The sequence below is a fragment of the Eretmochelys imbricata genome, chromosome 9, assembly GCF_965152235.1.
Source record: "Eretmochelys imbricata isolate rEreImb1 chromosome 9, rEreImb1.hap1, whole genome shotgun sequence".
Lineage (NCBI taxonomy): Eukaryota > Metazoa > Chordata > Testudines > Cheloniidae > Eretmochelys > Eretmochelys imbricata.
The window spans coordinates 73976229-74003592 of NC_135580.1; the positions used below are offsets into that span (position 1 = coordinate 73976229).

The window sequence follows — 27364 nt, forward strand, 5'->3', positions numbered from 1 at the left end:
CCTAATGTGAACATCAGTGTTTTCTATGCCAGATTTCTCTTGATAACTAAAAAGCATTCTCTCATTCAGAAATATTAAAAATGTGTTTATAATAGAAATTGAGAACAATCAGGCTGCAGCCTCAAATATTTCCTTAATCAACAAAGACTTAACAGCTGTCTAAAAGATAGCAGTTTCCTTAAACAGTGAGATTACATGCTTTTTGGAAGCAATTCTGCCCTTTTTTAAATAGCACAACTTGACGCTGATACAGTTAATCAACCAAGGATAAAATTATTAGCCATGTGACAAGATTACCCTTCAAGGGCTTCTCATAAGACAAACGTTCATGAATAACATATGTATTACAAGAACGTTGATTTTTGTGTAAGTTACATGAAGAAAGATAGTTTAATATACTTCTTTCCTATTTAAATGTGAACAATATTCAACAATAAATTTCTAACTCACTGAATCTGTGAGTATTCTGATGGTACAGCATATGAAAGGGGATATAAAATGAGGGAAAAGTCATTGCTACCATAAAAAGAAGGCAATGTAGAAGTGAGATAAAATGGTCTAATGGTTTAAGCAAGGACTTGTGAGTCAGAATGCTTTTGTTCTAATACTGGATCTGTCACTGACTTACTATGTGGTCCTCAGCAAACCACTTAATTTAGCTGAATCACAGCTTTCTCAGGTATACAATAAGGACAATGACCAACTTAATTTTCAGACTTACAGGGGTGTTGTGAAAATTAATTTGTTTGTAGACCTGTGAAGATATGAAAAACTACCTACTAAAACGTTAAGTATTATTGTTATTAAATGAAAAAAGGTGGAAAATTTAGAAATAGGAATGAAAATGCAGATCACTTTTCACAAACATCAGGTGCAAATGTTAAAACTGCCTACAGAGATCTAATTTATTTGCTTTGCCATCCCAAATAACTGACCTCAAGAACATACAGAAGTTATTTTTAAACAATGAACAGTTCTTTAACATTTTCTCCACTATAATACCCAGCAATACAAGTTCATTCAACAAAAGGCATGTTTATAATTTGTGAGATACTTGCTTTTCTTGACAAAAGCTATTATTTATTGCAATAACTGAAATCACATTTCCCCTTGTTCTTTACTAATGATTAGTGTTGGTAATTTTAAAATTGTGTTCCTGAATCGTGAAATTACATATCATAATATGGCACTGACTGTGAATATAAAAGTTCTCACTTATGTAATTATATGAGAGGTTTGTCACGTTTCTTTTCCTTTAAAAATTTTATTGGTGTCTTGCTTTAGAAAAATACTGTTACTGTTTGTCTTTAGACACTTATGACCTGATACTGATCTCATTTTTTTGCTAGCTAAGTATAAATTATCATCCATCAGTCCTTACTCAAGCAAAATGACCACTGACTTCAGTTGGAGTTTCACCTGAATAAGGACTGCAGGACCAGGAAATATAATTGATATGACTCAGAGAAGGAAAATTATTCAGTCACAAATGCATAATAATTTATTTTTGTTGACATTTATCAAAACTTTAAACTTACGTTAAATTCACAGGAACACCATGAATGTACTGAACAAAGTTACTAATATGAATATGTAGAGTCTATGCAAAACTGGCTGGCTATGTGAAGGAGCAGAGAGGCAGCTGCCAGGCACAGCAGAGAGTAAAGAAAACCTTTGCGTTCAGCTAGCCTCACCCGTTATACCTGAAGCCAATGCCAGGCCTGGAAGGGGGAGAAAAGAAGGTAGCCTGGCTCAGTTAGGGGCTGACTGGTGAAGAGGTAGGAGCTCTTTGTGTGTCTGCCTGGAGGCACAGATGCAACCTCCCTGCCAGTGCAGCCACTGGAAGCAAGTAAGTCTTCCCCTGCCAAGGGGGATCTCTACTGCCAATCGCCAACCGTGGGGAAACTGGACTAGCAGGGCCATGCCCCAAACTAAAGGACTTACAACAGGTCCTGAGCCTCCCACTCATGGCTGGGAGCAAGATCCAGCTCCCCTGTCTAGGGGTGTGAGTGGCCCAGGACTCTAAGCCAGGACCTCAGGGAAAGGAGGGCAGGTTCTGCCCTCCAGCCCCTATCCAAATGCTAGGCTGCCCGGCCACTGAAGGCCCTATCACAGGCTACAAACATGATGACAGTGAAGATCATGCAGAGGCATTAAAATTTCCAAAAGAACTGTAAGAAAACTGAAAAATTTTCTCTTAAATTGACAGAAGCAAAACTGTATTTGTATACAGATGTTACCCCATTCTACCTCAATAATCTAAACATTGGAAGGACTGCCATTTTATTCATTTGTAGTCTGAATAAAATTAGGTTTTTAGATTCAATATGAGTAGATATGAAACAACTTACATTATTTAATATTATAGAATATATCAATTTATTTTTAATATTTTGGGACTAATTTTGAATTAAGACAGTATGACAATCAAGTTTATCAAAAGTACTGTATTTAGATATATTCTATTACAGACCATATCACTATATATAATTCCAAAGAAAATTGAGAGATTTCTAAAGAGAAAATTTAGACAATTTAAGCAATTCAGTTTTATTTGTACTACAGAATTACAAAATTGAAAGAATTAGAATAAAAAGTTATCAAGGAGTAGTCTATCATTTGCTAGCTACATGCATTAGATTTGAGGTAAAAATGATGTTAGTGAAAGTGGACTATAGCTTCAGCCTGATTAACTTCCTTAGTATGCAGTGTGTACTAGTGTCAAAGATAATCATGAAGGGGAATTTCCATAATTCTTATTAATGAGACAGTGTTCCAGCATCTGATTTTATCAACCTCCCCCATCCTCCACAATAAGAAAAGGTTACTGAACTGGTGGAATGCTATTTATTTATTACACCACAAAATCCCTAGTTCCAAAACTTTGCAACTAAGTCAAACTGGCTGTGCAGTGGCAACCTTCACAAACTGTGTATGATAAGTGGCAACTGCCTGAGGTTCCTCTGTGCTATGGGTAGCAGCATTTCCATGAGTTACCTGCTGCCTGTTCTCACTCAGCATAGGGCATTTATTCCTCAGGTACTCCGTGGAATTACGATAGCACCTTCTGTGGCTCTTCTGCTTTTACACATAGTTCACATTTATCTGCAAAAGTTGCAAGTTCTTCAATCATCTCTACCTTTTTATCCCATAAACACTGTTTTACATCATCATTAGACATATTCAGGAACTGTTCCTGAGCAACCAAATCATACATTGCTTCAAAAGCTTGTAATACCTTTTCCCCTTGCCCACTTATCCAGTAGATCTCTCATTTGATTCACATAAACCGCATTACTTAATCCAGACTCTCTCTTAAGTCTTCTAAATTTTACTCTATATGTTTCAGGTGTAATCTGAAACCATTTTAAAACCAATTCCTTAAATTTACCATAATCCGCAGCATCACCAATTGGCATCTTATTGATTATGTCCAGACCTCTCCCAGTCAACTTTGCAACCCAAGTAATCATCTGTTGATCCTCAGGAATCGCATGGAGCATACACAGTCTCTCAAAGGTGATGAAATATTCAGCAATGTCCCCAGACTCACTGTATGGAGGTGTAATGCGGCTGGACTCACCACTGCAGTGCTTCCTGCTGGCCGTCTGGGGAATTAGCTTGGGGATTGCCAGTACGCCCTTCTCAGGTGGTGTCTCACCCATCATCTCATCTGTCTCCACCTCCAAGACCAGTGTCACGCCCCGGACCACGTCATCCTCTTCTGGACACAGCCTCCAGTGGTGTCCAGGTCGGTCCTTTCCCCCCTTACAGGGGACCGACAGTCCTTAGTCCAACGACTTGCCTTAGTGGCAAACCGCAGTTCCAACTCTAGCCGCTTGTCTCAGTGGCAAACTACAGTCCATTCACTGGCCACTCCCCTCAGTGGCAAGTGGGGGCAACGGGGAAGGGGGGGAAGACACCCGGGCCTACCCGCTACTCTGGAACTTGTCCCAGGGACCCTATAGCTGGCCACCATGTGTTGCCCCTCCTCCAACTCCGTTGTCTCCTTCCCTGGGCCACTTCCCCCGCAGCCCCAGAACCAACTCTGCCCTTGTATCAGGGCCTCAGCTTGGCAGCCATCAGCCTGGAGCTGTCTCATACTCTGCTGACCCTACCCAGCACTGCTCTGTCCATGGTCCTCCTCCCTCAAACTCCAAGGAGTTTTCTCTGCCCTCTGCTCTGCTCAGCAGCACCTTCTTATATGGGCCAGCCTGGCCCTGATTGGCTGTTCCAATAAAGCGTCTTCTAATTGGCTGGCACTATAAGCCTTTTAGTCATTGGCTGCCTCCTGTGCAGCCTCCCCAGGGTGGCTTTAACCCCTTACCTACCAGTGATGGGCAGCCATCCATCAAAGGAGGGCACAGCTTCTCCCATTGGGGATTTTTGGAGAGGTGGAGCTCGCTAGTGTAGGGTTCTGTCTCTTCCACTCCATCATAGCCAGTTGATGCTTTTCCTCTTTTTCTTTTTCCTCCAGTTCTTTGTCTTTCAGTTCCAGGGCTCTCTGATGTGCTGTCTTTTGTCTGGTATTTTCTGCTTCCCATTCTTTGTCCTCCTCCATCTTTCTCCATTCTCGGGCTTCCTCAGCCTCTAGCTGTCTCAGTTCCATGGCTCTCTCGTAAGCTAACTTCTGCCTGGTTGCTTCTGCTTCAGTTTCCATCTGTTTTAATTCCACCTGTCTCTTATGCATTTCCTCATTTTCTTCTACTTGCAATCTGTAGAGCTCCAACTTTTTGATAGCTTGACTTTCACTCTTCTTACTTTTCTGCCCCTATTTCCCTTACCCAAAATAAGCAAACAGAAAATAACAAACCAGTAACCACTTTGTCTGTTCTCCAGCCAACACACTTAAAACTCACTTAAAATCTACACCAGTGTTTCAGAGCAATAAGCTGTACACATTACCCTGCTTGACTATGCTGCTGTGACAGGTTAGACCCCCCCCAGCTTCTGGGTTGCCACCTGAGGTACTGGAGTTTCACTAAGGCCCTCTTGCTCCACCAGCCTGGACTCCCTCTTCCTGTTTTGCTGAATTAGGCTCTCTGGCCTCTTGAGCACACACACAGGTAGGGCCACACCCAACTACAAACACAGACTGAAGTCATCTGTGTGAGAGAGGATTCGCCCAGCGCACATGTGCACACCCCTTTTGGGGAATAAACCCAAAACAATACTGTCTTGTGCTGTATAAAAAGATTTGCACAGCACAGCACAAGCTCATAAAAATTCGCCCTCTCCCTCAAAATGAAGAGAGATATGCACAACTTCTTACTCCTGCCCCAGTTAGAAATTTCACAAACTGGGTTTAATAATAAACAAAACAAATTTATTAACTATAAAAGGCAGATTTTAAGTGATTATAAGGGATAGCAAACAGGACAAAACAGATTACTGAGCTAATAAAACAACACATGCATACTAAGCTTAAGATCTTAAAGAGTCTGGTTTCAAGAAGTAATTTCTTACCCTAAGTGTTATTTTAGGTAAGTTGCAGAGTTTCAGTAGCTTAGAGTTGCAGTTATTTTTCTTATAGACTGGACCCCCGTCTCAGTCTGGACTCACCCCTGCTTTTCCCTTCAGGTTAGTTCCTTTGTCCCTTCAGGCTCTTTAAGAAAGTCCTTCTTCTTGGTTAGGCAATGGAGGAGAGTCCAGATTTACCCCCTCCCCAGCCTTGAAAAGGATTTACCTAAGGTGGGAAACCTTTGTTTCATCCCCATCCGCCTACAGAGAAAAAGTTCCAGCAATGTCCAAGATGGTATTTTGTATCAAGTGACAGGACCACCTGACCTGGTAGTGTCACAGCTACATCCGAGGACATCTCTCAGGAAAGAGAGAGATTAATATCTTTAGAGTTCTATTGTTCTTCTTAAATGGGTCATTCAGGAGGCAATTGCCTATGGCCTGGTGAGTGTTCCCCCAAGTACACAGACAGTTGTAATTGTTACATAGTCAATATTCCTAACTTTAGATACAGAAATGACACATGTATACAAATTGAATAATCACATTCAGTAAATCATAACCATTCCAATTATATCTTACATGAGCCATCTTGCATAAAATATATCTTAGTTATGCCATATTCATATCATAACCATATTTCTATGAAGAATATGGGGTGTAACGTCACAATATGCTCTAAGAATTATTTTAGCGATGTTCTATGGCCTGTGTTATACAGGAGGTCGATAGATTAGATAATCACAATGGTCCAATCTGGCCTTGGAATCTATTAATCACTTAAAAATTCTTCTTGCCAAATTTATCACATTGTCCATGCCTCATAATACAATATAACCTGAGGTGGGTGAAAAGAAGAACAGTAAATACAGTAAATTCTAGGAACAAGGTGCAAAATGCATACATCTGAAATATTCTAGGTATTTCAGTTATTCTTATAAACAATACAACTTTCCTCAGTTGACACAAAGTATTAGATTATTATGGCTAGTCTGTCAAAGCCTTTACTTAGCTACAGAGGGGAATAGGGGTGAACAAGGCTGCCATTACTCTTTTGCTAGGCCCCCTGCTATGATTGTGACTTTGGCCATGATGGGGAGAGCAGGGACTCTTTGCCTTCTACTCCTTTCAGCAAGCAAGTGGGGAGGGGAGGTGGAGAAGAGAAGCAGGAAGTGGGAGGAGCCCAGATTCCCTCTTTCTTTCAGCCCACTTGCCAACTAGAATAGCTCAGAGGAAAGCAAGCTGCTCCATGGAAATAAGTGAAGTAATTTACTCCTCCCCCAGAGCAAAGGGTGCCCAGGGCCACTTTGCAGATCTCGTGAAAAGATATTGATATAGAGATAAAACTTGTTGAATGTGTTCTGAGACTTGAAGATGGTGTATTTCCAGCCTTTATATAACCTTCTAAATTAGCATATCTTATCCATTTGGAAATGGTTGTATTAGATGTTTTGAGGCTTTTTTTCATGCCAAGATTAAGAGATGAACATGGTATCTGACTTCCTAAAGGATTTTGTCCTGTCTAGAAAGAATTTGATGATTCTGTAGACAACCAGACAAAGCCATTGGGACTCTTGAGGATGAGCAGGTTTAGACAAAAGATGTTTTGATTGAAATTGTAAAGAGAAACTACTTTTGGCAGGAATTCTGCGGTAGACCTGAGTACTAGATGATATAAAGGAAGTTAAAGAAAAAGGCGTTTTGATACAGAATGCAATCAACTCATGGATCCTTCTGGTGAAGATGATTGCATTTTAAAAAGTAACCTACATTGAAAGAGACAGAAGGTCTTCCAGATATGATCCACACTCCTGGAGGTTCACCCTCTCAAGTTCCAATCTGTCAACAGGAATTTGACTGGATCCTGCACTTTTGGACCCTGCACAGTAAGATCGTCTTTGAGGTGTAGCTTCCCAGGAACACACAGAGGCATCTCTTGTAGATGAGACAACCAGAGCCAAAAGAGAGCTATAAGAATTTACCTTGCCCTACCTCACCTGATTTTATTGGCTTTTCTGGCACAGAAAGTCAAATCATGTACCAGATGGCCAGTCCATCTGAATGAGATGTAGGAGTTGCAAGATATTTCTTCTGGTGTCTGGAGCAGAAGAGATCCATTTTTAAAAATTATTTTGGCTCAGTTTTAATGATGCTCCACCAGAGGAGAAACAGATAAAGAGAAAACAAGGAAGCTGGAAAAGAGGAGAGGAGTAAGTGTGATCCCTATGGCTCTCAGATCCATCCCCTTGAGGCTCCTCAATTCTGCTGGAGGAGACCACTTGCCTTGATATAAGAGCAGTGCTTTTAAGATACACTAATTCAGGAGCTGGTTTTTCAATTTCTAAGTTAAGGGTCATAAAAAGACTGCAAGGAATGGCCCTGCCAGCAATCAAAAGAAAACAATGAAGTAGAGAAAATCAGAGACATTTAATGAACAATTTCTGGTAGGTCCAATTATTCAGTCCTAAAGGAGATATCAGAATCAAGGAGAAATTTTACTATGCCATTTTATAGCTGAAGGGGAGTTATGACAAAATCAATTACTATAAGATGGTTCTTTCTCCTGATTCAAAAAAAAAGCTCAGTGACCTGGAGCTTTAATGCTGGTGGGATAAATCCCACCTTCAGGTTACAATGCAGTACGAGAAAAGTCGCTGACATACAGAATTACCATTACTCATGGAAACAAACTACCACAGACATTTTTAGAATCCTCTTTTCTTCCTTTGGGGTTTGAACAAATTCACTATATAAGCTATTAAATTGTCAGCAGGGGACTGGACGAAACAGTCCTCTATGTATGGGTCACTAGTTTATATTTGGCTCCAGCTGGTAGTGACCGATAGCCATTGCCATCTGATAGCTGTTTTAGTGGGCCACAATGAGTGGATGGTCTCAGTCCAATTCTTAGTGGATAGCTTTATAAATAAAGCATCCATATATTCTTCACTTTTTACTTCAAGTGCACTCAAGATGCTACATTAGTAATAAAATCCATCTCTCTACATTTTAATAAATTTCATTCCTATGGTATCTGAGCACCAGATACAATGCAATACTCCTGATACAATACAAGATAAATGATCATAAAATAGAAAATTTAAAACCAAATAAAACACCAGAAAGTTGTCATAAAAATGACCATCACCATTGGGACTAATTGTCATACTTTTGAGCATTTTCTCAATAGCAGCCAATAAGTGAATGGAAATAAAATCTGAACAATTAGAAATGTTCTTTTTGACTATTAGAAATGGTTCCTTTTGGTCTGGGAAGAGACAACGTTGGGCTAACATTTTAGAAGTTTAAAAAACAAATATTTTAATGGTACATATCTGAACATGAATATCTATGAATCTATGAATCTATGAGCTATTTTCTTTTAAACTTGAATAGCAAGAGCTATTAACAGCAAATTTTGACAAACATAATGAATAAATATGGTCTAGGACTCTATGAGTACTACACACTGTGTCCTCTTCAGATAATTCTATCCTTTGAAATCATCATTTTTATGTTTCATAGTCACTTTATAACATGGAAGACTGTGACAATTTCATTAGGGTAGGAAGGAATGATGAGTGTATTTGGCAGTGAATGTTAGTGTTTCAGTGTAGTTGCTGGTTATTGTGTTTTAAAAACTGGAAGAAGTGCACAGATCATGGGATGGACACTCCTAGTTAGGTATGTTTTAAAAATGGAAATAAATAATTCTTCCAAATGACAAACCATCTCCTGAGAAACAAAACTAATTTCCAAGAACAGTATTACTATATTTGAAGAAGGTGTGGTATTCTTAACTATAATGACCTGTTTGAAATTTGCAGCTAGTATCTTTAATTAAAAATTTAAAAAATTTAAAAAATAATGTGTTCCTTGAAACTTTATAAAATAAACTACCTTTCTGGTTACTAGATTTCTGAATCTGTTTCTAGTTTACTCATTACAAAAATATGCAGGGTCTGCACCAGAGACCAAGTGAAGTTGGTCTTCAGCTGGTACTGAAGTGTGGACACTGGGGATCTTTTCGGTGCCTGAGGGACCTAAGTCGTCCTTGTGCTGCCCTTAACTGAGGTAGGATGAGGCAATGTCTCCCTCTTTTTCTTGCTAGGTACCTCAGATGGTGACCTGTGATTGTTCTTTTTAGAAGAGTGGTGCTGAGCCTTACCCCGTCAGCCAGTGAAGAGGACTTGAAACGAGGAACCGTAAAGGAATGCTTTGAAGCAGCTGGAATCCTGGTACTGGCTGCAGAGCCTGTGCTCATCACAGCAATTCTCGAGGACTGTTCAGATCTGGGCAGATTTTGTTAACCCAGATTAGAAGTGGTTTCATAGACTTGTCCAGAAGAAAAAGTTTTAGGAGAGTCTCTCTTCTCTGTTGTGGGTTTTTAAAAAAACATGAACAGCAAATTGAACATTTGTCCATGATGTGCCCCTTACCAAGGCAAAATAAGCATTTTGAGTGACTGTCATTGAGGGTCATACCTGCTTCACATGAGGCGTGATACTTAGAATCTGGAGTTTGTTGTTCAGTTATGAAGGCTGAAGAAGCTTGGTAACCAAAAAATGGAAACTTAAGAAAAAATCCTACACTAACCTAAGTACTAAACTAGCCTAAAGGAACAACTGTTTACAAAACTTTTTAAATTCACAAGTGCACAAGAGTAAAAACACTGCTCACAGTTCCATCTCATGGCCACAGGTGGTAAGAAGGAATGGAAGGATGTTGACCCTGCTCTACCCTTTATGCAGGTGAATGACATAAAGGCACTCTGTATGCAGGTGTGGTCCAATGGACACTGCTGACCAAAAGATTCTGCTCTTGATGCATGGGCCACATGCAAACCAAGAGTGGAATATATATGGATAATCACTTGTAGAAGAAACAAACATTTTCAGATTACAAGGGTTTCCTTCAACGCCAATTACACAGTTGCTAAGAAATGTGAGATGCTGGAAGTTTTCCTTCTTATTACAGAAATATATATTCCTCATTATAAGTCTCCTGGGAATCTTCCCCACCCCCCACTACCTTAGAGAGACTTAGGGTATGTCTTCACCACCTGCCGGATCGGCGGGCAGCGATCAATCCAGCGGGGATCGATTTATTGTGTCTAGTCTAGATGAGATAGATTGCCCGCCCCCCAGAGTGCTCTCCCGTCGAGTCCTGTACTCCAGCACCATGAGAGGCGCAGGCAGAGTCGACGGGGGAGTGGCAGCAGTTGACTCACCGCGGTGGAGACACCACGGTAAGTAGATCTAAGTATGTCGACTTCAGCTACGTTATTCACGTAGCTGAAGTTGCGTAACTTAGATCTATCTCCTCCTCTGTCCCGCTCCCCCCTCCCCCAGTGTAGACCAGGGCTTAGAGTAAAGTGATTTATTAACTGATTCTGTCCAGGTTCTTATTTTTTAAAGGTTCATAGTAATGAAGGACAATTTGTTGTCAAAAGCATTATTTATACATCACACTATAGTAGAGTAAAATGGGTTGTAGGCTGTATTTGACTCATTGACTAAAATATTGCATAACATAGTAAGTCATCCGAAAAAACCCAAAATCTGAAAGCATATAATCACAAAACATAATTCCCTCACAAAGGAATATAACTAAAAAAACTATAAAATACATCAAGGTTTTTTCTGAAGCTTAGCTTACAACCTATTATGCTGCTTGAGTGATTTCAAGACAACAATATAAATTAACAAAATATTGCACCTTTTGCATATTTCGAAAGCAGCAGCCAGTGAATCAAAACAAAGAGAATAACTGATCACCGGAAGGCTCTCAAAGCAATAGCAACACACACACACATATGAAAGGCAAAGATAAATAATTTAAGATGGAATCATGTATGTAATAGGAAAGCTTATACAACATGATGAATTTAGTGTGGTAAATTTCTTATTTCAGTCTAAGTAAAGATTCAAGTTCTGCAACACAAAGCTGTAAAATAATACTGGAGAATATAGTGTACTAATGTACAATTTGTAAAAAATAGCCTGTGCTAGTCATTGTTAGATTTCTAAACTATAAAGTCCCTGACAGCAGTTCACAGTGATTTTTATCATTTATTTTTTCAGATACATATGGTGCACAGATGATAGCTTGTTTTACAACATAATGGCAGCATCAGCCTTTCATTATAAATAATTAATTGTCAAACTCTTAAGGGATAAAAAGTAGTACATGCTTTGTTTTTCCTTAGTATTTTAACCTATTAAAAAGCATATAGCTAATACCTTAAAGAGATAAACATATATAAGAAGTTAGGGCAAATGCTGCAAAGAAAATTTGACTCTACTGCTAACATTTGTTAGTTCTTTCACAATAAATATAAATCAAAATCAGCTCAAACAACCTATTGAATAGGTCAATAAGAGCTTCTTTAACTCTCTTTCACCTCACACATGCATCTTGCTTTTTCCTAATAATGTTAAAGAATGCCCTTTATGTAACATAGCTGATGAATAGCCTTTAATCTTCTTGACAGGATCAGTTCATTCCCTTAGTCCATTGAATTCAGTCAGTAAATCCAGGGTTGCAATGTGTATGTTTGACAGAGATGTTACAGGAACAGGCCTCTACAGGAAACAGTAAATGTGAATGGTATTAAAATTTTCCTAGAATCCCAGTATTGTGTATTTCCACTGTAATGTTAGTTACCTACAGGGCACTGGAATCTACAGCATGAAAACGATAGAATTCTGAAGAATTTAGAGAGGCTGATGTGTCTTGGAAATTAAAAAATAAACTGTATTTGGAAAAAATTCATTGAATAAATCATTGGTTTACTCTGGGCAAAATTCAGGCTCTTATGTGTACTTCCCTTCAAACAGGCGGAAAAATGTAACAGGGGAATCCCAGATTCAATACCATCATGTTACTGTTGTGGTACAGGTCACAGGTAAAGTAGGAGGAAGTAGATGCATTCTTGCTTCTCTGTGTGGGAAACACTGTTCCAAAAAAGTGTTCCCTTTGGAGTTCTGCTCCACGCAAAGTTTCTTTCATTACTTCCTTTGTGTTTCTGACACAACCCAGTTGTGAATGTAAAATTAGTTCCTCCCCTTCTAAACCACGAACATAAAACTAATCCGATTCAGAATGAAGTCAGGATATAATGATCTCATTGTCATTTTTATCTTTTGGTTTTGACAGCTGTGTTGGCTCTCCTCCTTGCTGAAGTATGAACTTTTCTGGAAGCTTGGAAGCTATGGGGTCTTGTTTTCGAACTCTCCTCATTGCACATTTTGTATAAAAATGGCAGGTCTTAAAAATGCAGAGGGAATATATGTCAGAATTCAGATCTCTAGGGAATAGCTGGTTGCATGTCTAATCAAAGATCAGGCAATGGAATTATCTATGCTATACCTGTCAAACAGCCACAATAAAAAACCAGGAGATAGTTTATTCCACTTGCTTAATATGGGTGCTTCTCAACTGGGCCCAGAATTCTATGTGATCACAGGAAGAAGAGAAGTGTTTTGACAGGTCTGCATATGTCAAACATACATGTGTCTGTCTGAATCTCAGCTCTCTGAAGCACAGACGTTCACCTAAACAATGAGGAGTCCCGTGTCACCTTCAAGACTAACAGATTTATTTGAGCATAAGCTTTTGTGGGTGAAAAACCCCACTTCTTCAGATGCATGGAGTGAAAATTACAGATACAGGCATAGATATACTGGCACACGAAGAGAAGGGAGTTACCATACACCTCTCTTCCTCCACAAAAGCTAGTTGGGTTTTATTGTTCTCTTTGATTCGCTTTTCATCCCACAGGATAGACAGAGTTCAACATACACCTTGTACCGTGCAGGGCACACACTTTTCTATGCTACTGAGAATTTATGTCTATGCCACTCTGTGTCATACAGTCTGTGTTCAGGTCACCAGTCTGCTGTGTCTGCCTTCTGAAGGCCCACATAGGGGAAGAGACTGCCCAGGTTGCCAATTAAGGGTTAATTAGTAAATGTACACTGGACCTAATAAAGGTCACCCAAGTTTAGTTAGAGATGGCACTCCTGAGGAGAGAGGAAACTTCTGAGAAGGGGAGCTAAGTTGAAGGTATGCTCCAAGAGACAGCAAGCTCTCTGGGCACCTAGAAGGGATGCTCCTAGAAATGGGAGAATTCTACGGAGAGAGCTGCAGTTGGAACCCCCAAGCAACAGCCAGAAGCCTGGCCTGCCAGAGGTATGAGGTCTCATGGGGAAGAGCTGTCCTGGGGAAGAACTACTCTTGACAGACCTCCATAAACCCCCCTGGACTCCGGACGAAGACTCTAGCCCAGAAGCAGCAAGAGACCTGACTCCAGAGTTGGTGACCTGAGCTGAGTGAACCCCAGGTGAAGAGCCTGGATGGAGATGAGTAGTGGAGTAGATGGATTGGGACTGATTTGGTCTCTCAGCTTGGAAGCTGGGATGAAGGTTTTGTTTAAGCTTTGTGGTGGACTGTCTGTTAAATAAATAAGACCCTCCAAAGAGGGTCCTCCTTAATTTCTAACGCCTTCTTGGACTTGTTTATTCTTGGAGTGAAGGGAAACTGAGGCAAGCTTCATCAAGCAGCATCATGCCTGACTATGATAGATATACACAGAGGATAATAACTGAAAAACTGAATTACATAATAACTGAATTAACTGATAATAACTGAATTACATCTCCCCTCCTCCCTTAGCTTTCCTTTCTATCTATTTTCCTGAGACTCTTCCTGCCTCCTCCTTTCCCCCAGCCCTAAGAAAACATTCAGCTTTCCCTTGCCCAATCCTCCTACCTTAACATGAGTTGGTTAAATACATATATACACACATATATAGGCTGTGTTTAAATAATTTTGTGAAAAAAGGAAAATGTATATTGACCATATATTGTTATATCATTACCAATATGTGGCTTAATATCGGTAATTCTGTATTAAGATATGTATCTATACATGTCAAGACCAATGTAATTGCAATGTTTTATTGTAAATTACCCAAGATAGCAGTACATAAAATCTTTCCCCAGAACAACAAAATTATGAAGATTGTATATCCTGTCTCCAATGACGATACATGCCTTGTTTTGCCAACCTGGGAGCCCAAGACCAATGGAACACTAAACAGTTAAAAAGCCCTTTTCTGTAAGGAAAGAGGGCACGGGGGTCAATTGTCAGGAGCTGTCCAAGAAGACAGGCTCACACAGAGAATCTGTGGAGGGAATCTTAAGAAGTTGGAACTTCCCCCCTCCAGATCCAGGGAACAGTAAGCCTTAGGGAAAGCCAGGCATGCACATATACTGGTTTATTGTTTTAAAGATTTGTTTTCTCTTACATTTGTTTTCTCTTGGTTCTAAATAAATAACATTTTGCTTTAAGAAGGCTGTTTGGTTACTGGATTCCACTGTCATAGCTCATGGAGGCAACAACTGCAGGGTCTGAACCTAAGTTAGACCTGCTGAGCTAGTCATGGTTAGTACCAGAGCACTGCAGCCAAGGCCTTGTCTGAGAGTGGGAGAATTGTGTGATTTCACCCAAAGATTGGTGGTGGATAGAGACCTAGAGGTGCATTAAAGAGTCCAGGAGTGGTCAGAAGTGCAGTTAGTTGGGACAATAAGCCATATACTTGCCCTTGGAGAGTGAGTCATCTCTGGATATCTCTAGTCACTGAACTGAGGAGCAGTTTCCCCAAAATCTCCATGTTTGTGTATGACGCAATGCTATAAGCTGAACCAGAGGACAAGTTTAAATTCATTTGTGGAGTATTTAGTTGTAAGAAGGGGAAAATGTTAGACTGTTATCAAAATGAGGTAAGAATTTCACAAGGACACAAGTCCTACTATGCTTTGCTGAAAACTTGTAGAATCCAATAAAAATAAATAAAAGCTTTTTTACTTAAACAAATTAAGTAATTAGCCTTTACCTGACCAAAGCTCACGTTTCTTGTTTCCCTAAGAAGGAATTTTTTTTTAATCTGCAGTCTCATCTTAAATCCCTACAGTAAATACAAGAGTCCAGAACTCTCAAATAAAAATCTATAGTTAAATCACAAAACATCAATTTCTATGGATACATCAATAAACTAAGAAAGATTTGTTTCCATTACACCATATTTACCATAGTTTGTAATAAAATCAGGAGAAAACCAAAGTTCAAAGATATTTTTAGCTGTTGAATATGAATTTATCTCACTAGAATTTAAAGAAGGCTATAATTTAGAATTTATGAACAGAACAGACTGTTTGAGAGTGGTTACTAACATTTCTGAAACAATTGCTGACTTCAGGTGTAAAAGGTGAGGTGATTCTGTATACTCTTGTCTACACTAAAGATATTTTTTAAGTGTTCTCTGCCATTGCTAACAGTGGATCAGTTCATAGCAGGTTTAATTGACACAGTGCTTACTACAGTGGCAGTAGCCGGTTCAGCCTACACCAGGGCTTCTCAAGTTGCTATCTCTGGTGGAATTTAACTGTGGGAATTTTTTAAAAAAGTCAACAAGGTTTTAGGGCTTGAGCCGGTAAACATTTGCACACAGATTAATATATTTTTAAGGCCAGAGGAGATAAATTCACTCACCTACTCTGAGCTTCTGCATAATGCAGATCTAGAGTGTCACCCACTAATTATTGCTCTAACTTATAACTTCTGATTGACCTAGAGCATATCTTTTAGTCTTGATTTATAAATTGGGTGGGACAGGGGCATGACAGAGGAGAGGTCATGTAGACTCCAAACTGCATGGTTTAGAGTATCCAAGAAGTTTTACATTTGAGTGAACTTGAATCAGTCCATCTAACTTCTAAAGACTGTTCTGTCGTTGCCCATCAGTCCTAATCTGCACACTTGTATTGCTTCCAGAGTTGACACTTGGGTCCTGAAAGGCTAAAAGTACTAACAATTACACCATCTAGTCCCTGCTTCAAGCAATTTTTTGACCAAAGAACAATTTTAATTAATGATATTTTATATTTTCCCCAATTTTGGATGTACTTACATTAAACAATGGATAGTGGGAATATAGAAGAAAGAGTTTAAGTCAGCTAAAAAAGTAATTAGTAGACATAAATTAAAGAAAGATCTAAATTCAAGAAATAGTCCCTTCCTCCTTTAATTGCTTCTTGCTTTTAGAATGCTAATTGCTTCAGAATTTCAGTCAATAAATAGTCTATCAAATTTTGGGGTATGTAATGTAAGGATAAACTCACTAGCCTTAAATACCTCTACATCATCATGCCTCCTAGCTTCATCCTCCTTACTTTTACATCTCCATCTACCCTGACCCTCCACACCCTTCTCTTCCTCCTCACACCTGCTGCATTTCTCTGTCTGCTATCTCCTATTTTCACACATTCCCCCTACTGCCTCACTCATAGCACCATAATTCTTTCTTCCCAAAACGTACACATCTAAAAACCAATATAATTGGTAAAAGTACCTATATACATATTGCCACATATCATGGGATTCCAAGACATGCACATGATATACCTAAGTAACCACATATCTGTATATTCTCAACCCATGTGTTTTGTTCCCCAATTCCCCTTACACTGATTGCAACTCACTTGTGTGGCTTATCTCGTATTTGCATTGTAAACTAGCTCTTTAGGGAAGATAATACATCCGTTTTATTTGTTTGTGAAGTGCCTACCTTGCTTTGGTGTGTTTAAAAAAAATTCACAGAAAGTTAGAATGGAAAAAAATAAACATGAGTAAAGCCAAATAAATACATCTTTAGTATCATAAGGATTCCCTTGATTCATTTATTTAGTAGTTGTAATTTATTCTATACATTTTATACTGCCACTTTGACTAAACTTTATATTGCATCCTTGCACTACAGCAAGGTACTTAAGTACAATATGGTGTTAACTACAATGATCTATATGATATAGTAGCACTTTAAAATAATTGATTGTGTATTGTGTGTCCTGGCTTGTCACTAAAATGTTCTTTTTTTTACTTGAGATTAAAATATACATTCAACAAATGCATGTCAGGAAATTAGGCAAATATTATTTTGACCATTTTCTAAGGTAGTATAGGTTATTTATACATTTGGTTGAATTAGCATTCATGTAATATGTAAGGCTAACCTGGACACGTCTTACAAATATTCAGTCCTTTGTTTTCCTTGAAGGAAAAAAAATCATAACTGACTTTCCACTCAGAAATAAAAGGGTAAACAGACTCGCATTAATGAGCTCATCTATCCAAATACATCAACTCTCAGTTTGCAGCATTTTTGCTATTGTATCTGTCACAGTTGCTGGATTTTGATAAGTAAAGTCACTCATGGGATAAAACTAAGTATTCTCTCCGATTTGATAATTTCACATGAGTCTGTTGATCTTGTTTCATGCAGTGTCTACTTAAATTTGTCAGGCCAGCAACAGATGAATAAGCCCCAGACAGCTTAACAGATGACAAGTGAACCATAACAATTCATGGTCTCTTTGTGTGTGCGCATCTATTTTATGCATTAAATAGGAATCTTTTTTAAATTTCACCCAACAAATGAAGGCACAGTTATGTTGTTTTAGTCAGAAGCCTGTTTTCCTTCCCTGCTGGCACTATTAAGCCCATTATCTCTATAGGGGAAATTACTGCTTTGATAGCACAAAAACATCTTCATATTGCACAAAAATCACAAGTGTGCCACAGAAAATACACTAAAAGTAATTTTATAACAAACTGTGGCTTTAAAAATCTGACAACAGTCACGTGGCACTAAATCAACTGGGATCTCATTATTATTATTAATATTTATATATTTGTTTTGGTAGAACTCACAATGTACTGTGCACTTTCAGGACATCCAAGAAAGAATGGTCACTACCCCATGGGGCAGGACTCTAAGAAACATGAGCTGTTCCTTAAAAAGAATTTGTTAAGATAATTTTTTTTATATTTTTAAAAGTCCTTATCTGTACTCCTAAATAACAACTTGGACTCCAATGAGAAACTGCTGAGCTTGAATTAATATGCAAACTAGATACCATTAACTTGGGTTTGAATAGAGACTGGGAGTAGCTGGGTCATTACACATATTGAATCTACTTCCCTAAATTAAGTATCCTCACACCTCCTTGTCAACTGTCTAAATGGGCCATCTTGATTATCACTATGAAAGCTTTTTTCTCCTGCTGATAATAGCCTCTTACAGTTTGTATGGCAACTTCCACCTTCTCTGTATATCTATATCTATCTATCTATATCTTCTTACTATATGTTCCATTCTATACATCTGATGAAGTGGGCTGTAGCCCATGAAAGCTTATGCTCTAATAAATTTGTTAGTCTCTAAGGTGCCACAAGTACTCCTGTTCTTTTGCGGATACAGACTAACACGGCTGCCAATCTGAAACCTGAAATTAAATAACAGCAGCTTTAAAAATGAAAAAAAAAACATCACTTATTCTGTTTGGTTTTGCATTTCACTTTGATTAGATTGGCCAGTTCTATTCTGATTTTCATTACCACAATAGGGGAAATGCTTAATTTAAAATACAAGTAAAAACAAACATCACCACCATTCACCTGATTAAATATTTTTGTTACCCCATTTTATTTTATATCACCAAAGCACCAAAATTAAATTTTGGGTTTAAGGTACTTGACACAGTCCATTTTACAAAATTCTTCCATATGTTTTTTTTTTCACTTTACTGACATGAAACACTTTCAGGCACTCAGAATGCAGAGATATTGTTTAGTTACAGAAACATAGCTATATTTTCCCCTTATTTATGCAATTTTGTGCCCTCTCATTCATTATAGGGTGTTATTTATATAATCACTTTGTTTTATTTTCAGTTAATTCCTCAATATCTATGCAGTTTACTATGACTGGCTCGCAAAATAACTCGATGGTTACTACTCAGTAACTAAACTCTGAATATACACATTTCTCTCCTCTGACTATAATTGCTCAGCTTTGTTTCCTGTATTCAGTTCTTTAAAACTGTTTGCCAGCAACAAAGATGCTACCTCAGCTTCTCACTGCCTTCAGCTGAAGCAGCAAAGACTCCAATATTTGCATAAAAAAGAAAAATGTTTATAAAACAATGTTCAAAAACTCAGACTTATTCACTTCCCTTTTCCTTGCCTAATTACACTTCATGTGAAGTCAATGGGAGTTTTGTCTACACATAAAACTGGTGCAAACCCCGTTATGACACACTGAAGCCAGTTATAAACTGAGTGAAATCGATGTAGCTTAATTCAGTAACAGGATACGTGGTGATTTAATTAAATCAATTTTAGTTAAACCAGTGCAAGTTTTGTATGCAGCTCAGCCCTCATATGGAAGCAGGATAGGACCTTTCTTGTCATCCTACTTCCACACACAATCCTTCTTTCCTCTCTACAAGCTAAGAAGGGACCTTGTTCCCACAACATTAAATATTTATGTACTGGGAGTCTGTCTACTTCAAAGTCTCCATGATTACCTATTGGTCGCGTAAGGACTCTAGCTGTCAAAGAAGACCTGGAACTGTATAAAAATGTCTTGGGTCCTGATCCTTTTTATCTCAGATCTGCCTGATGCTTCATGCATGGAAAGCGTAAGTCCTAAAACTGAGATCTCCAGTCCTAATCTGGATCACCCTCAATATGAACTTTGGACTATAACCTATGGACTAATTCTGAAAGAACTCTTTGGAACTACAAAGGTCACCATCTCTACTATGAATCTAATCTCAGAACTGTACTCATGTCTGTATGTATACTGATCTCTTTCTCTTTTCTTTTAAAATACATTTTAGTTTAATTAGTAAGAATTGGCTGTAAGCGTGTATTTGGGTAAAATCTGGAATACTCTTTAATCTGTGAGGTAATATGTCCGATTCTTTGGAATTGGTAGAACTTTCTTATATGATCAATAAGATTTTCAGTAATCCTCATCATATCTGACTTGGGTGTCTGGGTGGAGGCCTCAGGCTGGGTTGCTTTGAGGGAACTGTGTTGCTGGCTTCTGGATAACCAGTGAGGTATTATAGAAGCTGTTTTGTGCTGGCTTGGTAAATCAAAGTATTGGAATATCCACCAGCTTTGGGGTGGATGGCCTGCCCCATTCTTTGCAGTTCATCCTAACTGAGTGACATCAGCGTGGCTCCCTGGGATCCTGGTCACAGGGATACATCCTGAATATAATGAAATATCATAGAAAATAGCTCATTTAGCAAACGTAAGAGAATCTCAGTTTCAATATAGTAGGGCTAAATGGAGCACTAATAAATATCTGCAGGTGTTACATAACGTGCAGGCTACTAAGACAGTACATCTAAACAAATACACTAAATTTAGAGTTAAAAAGAAGATACATCAATAACAGGCTTTTTTGCAAGTGAAACCTTTCATGCTGCTCAGTGCTTTGCGTAAAACCAGTGTGTGTGGAAGCCATAATTTGGGGCAGAAAGCTGTTGTATATTTCCTCTCCACATTGAGGGATGGGGTAAATTTCATGAGCTTACGCTGTACTGTTCTCTGTGCAGCGCAAGATGGTATAATTTTGTGTTTACTTTCCAGAAAGGAGGTGTGTGCCTTAGGAACTGGGAGATGCTCTAGCTATGCCTCCCCATGCAGAGCTGAGCATCTGTATGCACTGCAGTTGGGTGTGTCCCTACCTGTATGCGGGCTGGTAAAGTGCAGGCTGGAGCCTGGGAGAGGGCTTGGCAGGCTGGTCACAGCAGTACAGTGTAAAGGGAGCCCAAGCTGGTGGTCCAGGGAGGGGCTCAGTTCCAGGTGGCACCCTGAGGGGAACCCGTCACACATACATCACACAAGGTGTATTAAGAGTTATGAATATATGTTGGCATTATGACTCAAGTGTGTGTAAACCAGGTATGTAAGGGGGAGTTGGTAAACATGTCTATCCAAAACAAAGGAATGTGTGTTCCCCTCAATTTACATGTAAACAGGACCATCAAGATAGCAGTGGGCGGAGATGGCAGGAAACAGAACAATCGCGGCTCCACTAAATAGGTGGGTGGCCCTTCAGTCTCTTGAATGTGGCCACCCAGGTGCGCACCTTAGAGAGAACTATCCGCGGACCACCTGAATGGAACTCATGGACCATTGGTGGTCCACGGACCACAGTTTGAGAACCTCTGACTTAAACTATGTCCTATTGTTAATAAATTTGTTTTATTTTTACTGTAAACCAAGTCAATGCTGTTTTTAAATGAAAGTTAAGTTAATAAGTTTGTGACTCTAGAGGAACAAATGGACCATATGTCTTTGAACTGTCCAGGAAAGAGGTGGACATTACAGAGTGCATGGTTTTGAAAAGTTTGGGATTGGCAGTGTGTTCGGTCACCTCATTGGTTGTCACCAAGGCTAGTGGAAGCCAGAGAGAGGCTGTAGACAGGCTGCTTGGGTCAGAGCTGCTGAACCAGGGCTGTCTAAGCACACAGACACTTGTAAGCTAGTTCGGAGCATCCCAGGCTGGGAGCTACAGGAGCAAAGCATTGTGAGGCATCCAAGGCTACAGGGCTAGTGGTGACAAAACCCCCTCACTTATCTGGATTGCACCCTTGAATCATCACTGTGGCATGAGGCTTTTATCAATCTATAAGCCACCAAGTAACCAAGCCAAGTGAGAGATGCGTTAATTAATTTCATTAATTCATTTTTAAGAACACAAGTGTACTCATGTAGACCTGACAAAACTGCATGTACGCATTAATTTTGCAAAGCAAAGTCTGTCTGCAACAAGTGACACAGCAGGAACAATTAATCAGCAACAGAACAACTCTATGTGCTGCAAACAAGTCAATCATTACTGATCAGTACATAACTCTTTCAGGAAATTAGGACATGGTATTAAAGAGAAATTGAATAATTGCAGTGTTTAAAAAATACATTAATTGCTTTTCAAGTGAATAAATACTGAATCTGGAGTGAGAACCTGAAGTAAAATTAACTATCAATGAGAGCCCATGCTAACAGCCATTGACTAAAGTGGATGTATTTTCTATGTTTTGGATATAGAAATTCTATTTTCATGTTTTTCAAATAAGAGAATCTCAAATGATATGGTTAGATTGTTCCTTCTGCCTCCATGAAAAACTCAATGGAATCCTACAGGTATAGCAGGAGTGGGTAGTGATAACTCTGTAAGATAATACTTCCTCATATTTCATGGAAGCCCCTTTGTTGATGGTGAAGGAATAGAGCTGAGGGGATAGATATTTGCTGTGCACTAACCTTAGTCAGCTCCAAGCCCTCTCAAGAACACCCTCTAAGTCTGTGGTGAAGAGAGAGAGAGAGTGTGTGCGTGTGCGCGTGTGTGTCGGGGGGCATAGAGTCACCTAAGCCAGTTTTTGTCCATAGTTGGAATTCCCAACCTGGCATAATAGGTACAGAGCTAGGGTTAGCATGTGAGCCAATAACTGCTCCTTTCGTAAGAATGGAGCATCAACTCTGAAGGCAGTTAAGTGTTAGATGAGTTACATGTCAACATTGTTAACTATTTCATTGTTGTTAACTCCAGCTGAAATTTTGCATTATTCTGGGAACATGGACAGAATTTGAGCAGAGTACTATCATTTTCCTCTCCAAAACTGATCCCACTGCTTTTATCAAAGGAGCTGAGTCTGAAATTTCAACTACAAAAGCAGTAACTGTGAATTCAAGTTTTGAAATAAAATTTCAACCATGGCATGCAGAGATTCCTTGAGCATTATATTTTAAGCATGATTGTTAAAGTGAGACTAGAATTTTGGTGTTAATACCAACAAAAACATAGCAGCAAAGCAAGAAAACAAAACAACATCTTGTCTAGCCACAAAATTTGGAATTATACTGGGAATTACGAGGATCTTGAAAGATCTTGAAATAAAGGAAAGGCTTGACATTTTAATAACTTATACAGTGCAGCTGTTTAGAGACTTTTTAAAGCCTCATGGGAAACTTTAAGACATATTCAATTTAGAGAGAATTCTGTTAATATAATGTATACTTTTCACTTAAATTATTTTAATCTCCTGCACAAAAAGTGCCATTTGACCTTTTAGCTGGAGCTTTCTATAGACAATTTTAATCAAATACACACAATTTCATTTGGATGACTTTGTTAAAAATTCATTAACAAAAGGAGATTTTTCAGACACTACTTTTAAGAATGTGACGATTACAATGGAAGTACAATGGCAGAACCTATCACTATACTCTGAACATTTGCAATGAGAGTAGATCATCAGGCAGGCCGATGTAGAAGAGCTCTGCTGTTAGTACTTGCCCATTGCAGACTATTATCTAACTGGGAGTATATTTTTATATTTATTTCATGTGTATGTTTAACTTTGGAACTGAGAGACAGTTTTGGCACAGGAGTGCCTACATTTGTGTGGGAGCCAGGAACCAGGCTGGTGCTCACCTCTCTTATTACCGATGTGCAAGTCTTATGCAGCATATTAGTGTAAAAAAATTGCTGAATTATAACACAATATATATAGTATACATTCATCTGTCTGTATCCCTGACTCTTGAGGTTTTCAAATATTATTGCATTATTTTAAACGTCTTGCTCACTGCCTTTTTAAAATGTCTTTCTTTACAGTCTGCTGCTACCGTAATAGGTGATGTTTGTCAGAGGAAGATGAGGAAATAATTGAGCATATGGAACATCAGCAGTTTAAGATTGAGATGGAATCCAATTTGTTCCCAAAATGAAAACGGGGGCATATCCTCTATGTTTTCTCCTTGTGAAGATGCTCTCCAATTGTGTAAGCTAGTGTGGTTTCAACAATAAAGTTACCTTTTGAGGCTGTGGAGGAAGCTTCTCATCTTGTATTTGATATTTTGGGAACTTCCTCAAAAATAGTTTCTTTCCCTATTTTGGATTTAAAAAAACAAACAAACAAACAAAAAACAGCCCACAAAATCTAGTTGGGCCAATCCAGCTTCTTGTCCACCCATTCTAAGAAATCTGATAAATTGTACCAGGCTGTCATATCCCATTACCATTTTATTTATGTGATAAGACAGAGAAGGTTCTACCATTTAGTCTGAATCAGGTGGCACATTCCCAGGAGTGGGAATATGCAGAGGCCACTCAAAGGAGAACCTGGGGTACACCGTATCCATAGTTCACAGGCACATAAAGGTATAATACATTATTGCTCCAGTCCTGGTCTATGGACTTTAATGGAAGAGTCGGTATCTGTAATATACATGGCCCTAGTTTTCAAAGATGTGCATGTTTAAGTGGCCACATCCAATCTGGGCATATGAATCCTTATTGTATGCAAACAAGGAGGGATTACACACACACACACACAACAGAATGTGCAGTAACAATCCCCAGCTGTTGTGCATGCACCAGGGATGTGTACACCAAGGTCTGCACACACATAAGGCAAACTCACCTTTGAGAGTTTGGATCAAAATATGTTGTTCTAAATTGTTAAGTGTCAGTTGTAAAGATTAGGGAGGACAAAAGTGACATTAAACACAATTATAAAATAGCATTTGTTGGGGAAGCAATCACATTTGCTGACAAATAATCTGAAATGTGTGGTTTTTAATGCACAGGACAAATTTTGTTTTCAGGTACACATTTGTAGCCCCACTGAACTCTATGGGGTTGTATGCATGAAACTGACAACTGAGTTCAGATACACACCTATGTATTTTAAGACTCAGGTAAAACATTAAACACTGTAGGTGAAATTTTCAAATATGAAAATCCCAGACCCTTTCTATAATTGTGATAATAGCAGCACAGTTATGGAGTGGTATGGTCTCTAAGTGTACAGTTTTGGTTTAAGATATACAGTTCTTGGGCACTGGAAGCATTTGGCCTTCAAATGTTGGCCTTAGTATTTATAGGCCTAATCCTGCAAAATTTACGCACAGAAGACACTTTACTCATGTGAGAAGGTTCATGAACTTAAATGAGATCACCTCATAGAAGCAAAGTTACTAACATGCATATTTAGAGGATCAGGCCCTGTGGCATTGCAAAGACCCTTTCACATGTATTGTTTCAAGCACCACATAAAGAATAAACTGAAGAATGAGGCATACATTATAACACTACAGGCAAAGGCATGAAGTCACATAAATCAGTAGCAGTCAGGAGCATATATTAAAAGCGCTACGAATCTGCATATTATGATGTTTCCTAAGTGACATGTGTGTTCCTAGAAGAGCTGATATAGTATTTTCCTTACATTGTGCTATTCCACATATCTCAGTAAAATTATTAGGGTAGTCCTATGAAGAATAGAAGTAACTTACCTATTCATTTCTTCAAGACAGTCAGTTGCAAAGTAAAAGCTCTTAATTTTTGGGTGGCATGCTTTGAAGGCACTGTAAAACAAGCAAAGGAGAAAAATGTAGTTTTTTTTTTCAAATAGTTTGTCTATAATGACTTTATTCCCCTTTGTTGATAAATTTACATGATGAGGTTGAAAAGTCCTCCTTAGACTTACTTGCTCTTGGGTACTTTAGAATGTTTTAGAGTTACACATACATTTTTCTATGTGAGTTCAATGAAAAATGATAAAAGAGAAAAACACCTTGTCATCTATGGATGAAAACATTTCAAAGTGCTCACTCTTTAACTGACCTCTCAAGTCCTCATCCTCAAAGATAACCAGAACAACACCTTCAAAAGATGAGCCTGGGAGCTTAAATTCATAACTTTGATAGACACTAAAAACCATGGACTTGATAAAGACACTGGATTTATGGCTCATTACAACAATTTGTAAAATCATTAACCACCCTTTTCCCCCTATGACTGCAGAGGTATTAACTTGAATGGTCTCCTACAATATGTATTACTACTGCTGATGGTTCCAATGTGTGGAACTAAACAATCAGTTCCACCTTATATTTAGCTGTGACACTGAGTACATTTCCCAGGCCTGACGGAGAGCTCTGTGTAAACTTGGAAGGTTGTCTCTTTAACCAAGATAACTTGGTCCAATAAAATACATTACCTTGCCCATCTTGTCTCTCTAATATCCTGGGACCAACATGGCTACAACAACACTGCAAAACAGATCCGGTAGCACCCAGAATAAATTTACCAATTCCCTTCTGCATTTGTTCTGTCTCTCTAATCAGGGACTTTTCATTCAAATTGAACTTGATGGCAGCAACCTTGTCACTCTGGGGGGACATAAGACATAGAATTGCTTCACTGACAAGTGAACAAAAATGTGGAAGCTCTCATTAGTGGGGGCTACCCACTCCTGAGTTCAGAAACAGCTTCTAAGAGTGAAACTGAAACCAGTCAAACCTCAAGTGGTCTTGGGGTTTGTAATTTATTAGTTTGATATTTTTGTTTGTTTGTTTCTTGTAGTCACAATGGGCCCAATTAACCCCTGGTATAACTTCATGTAAGTCAGTGGAGTTACATCAAGGGTGAATCTGACTTGATTTCTGAAGCTATCATCAGCTGTGTGGTCAATGTCTTATCTTTCACATACAACTTTTTCATAGCTGAGTTTTCTTGCTGTGCTTAGTGTCTAGATTATTTACCATTTCTTCAGTTTTGGGACCAACCTCTGGCTAGTGGTTCAGGATGTGTATATCTCTTTGCATCTATTGTAGCATCACTCTCTTATAAAACTCCTGGGAAGGCATTCAGCCAACAGTTTTCTGTTCTTTCACTAAAGAACTCATCCCAGGTCACTGCAGAGCCATAGATAATATCCCGCAACTCGTAATCTTTCATTTCCTGAAAGGCTGTCGTTTCGGAGTAGGTATCCATGTTCGTGTCGGGTATTTTTTGTAAAAAAGTCACTTCCTCTGTTACAATTGCTCTGGCATTAGTTAGCAGAAAAATGAAAGAAATATCTTAGTCTGTAGTTTTCACTAATAAAATAGATAAGATGAAGAGTTGTCCACCAGCAAAATAACTTTGGAGGGTAGAATAGGTGATGATTCTGCAGGTGAGTATGTGACTACA

General features: G+C 38.7%; 1 protein-coding gene across 1 annotated transcript in view; it reads right to left on the reverse strand.

Moving 5' to 3' along the window:
- LOC144270092 (connector enhancer of kinase suppressor of ras 2-like) overlaps window positions 1–27364 on the reverse strand; it is a 470860-nt gene that overhangs the window by 8184 nt on the left and 435312 nt on the right. The window contains exon 20 of the mRNA XM_077826316.1: window positions 25684–25755. Coding sequence (XP_077682442.1) covers window positions 25684–25755 — 72 coding nt within the window. The remainder of the gene's footprint in view (window positions 1–25683; window positions 25756–27364) is intronic.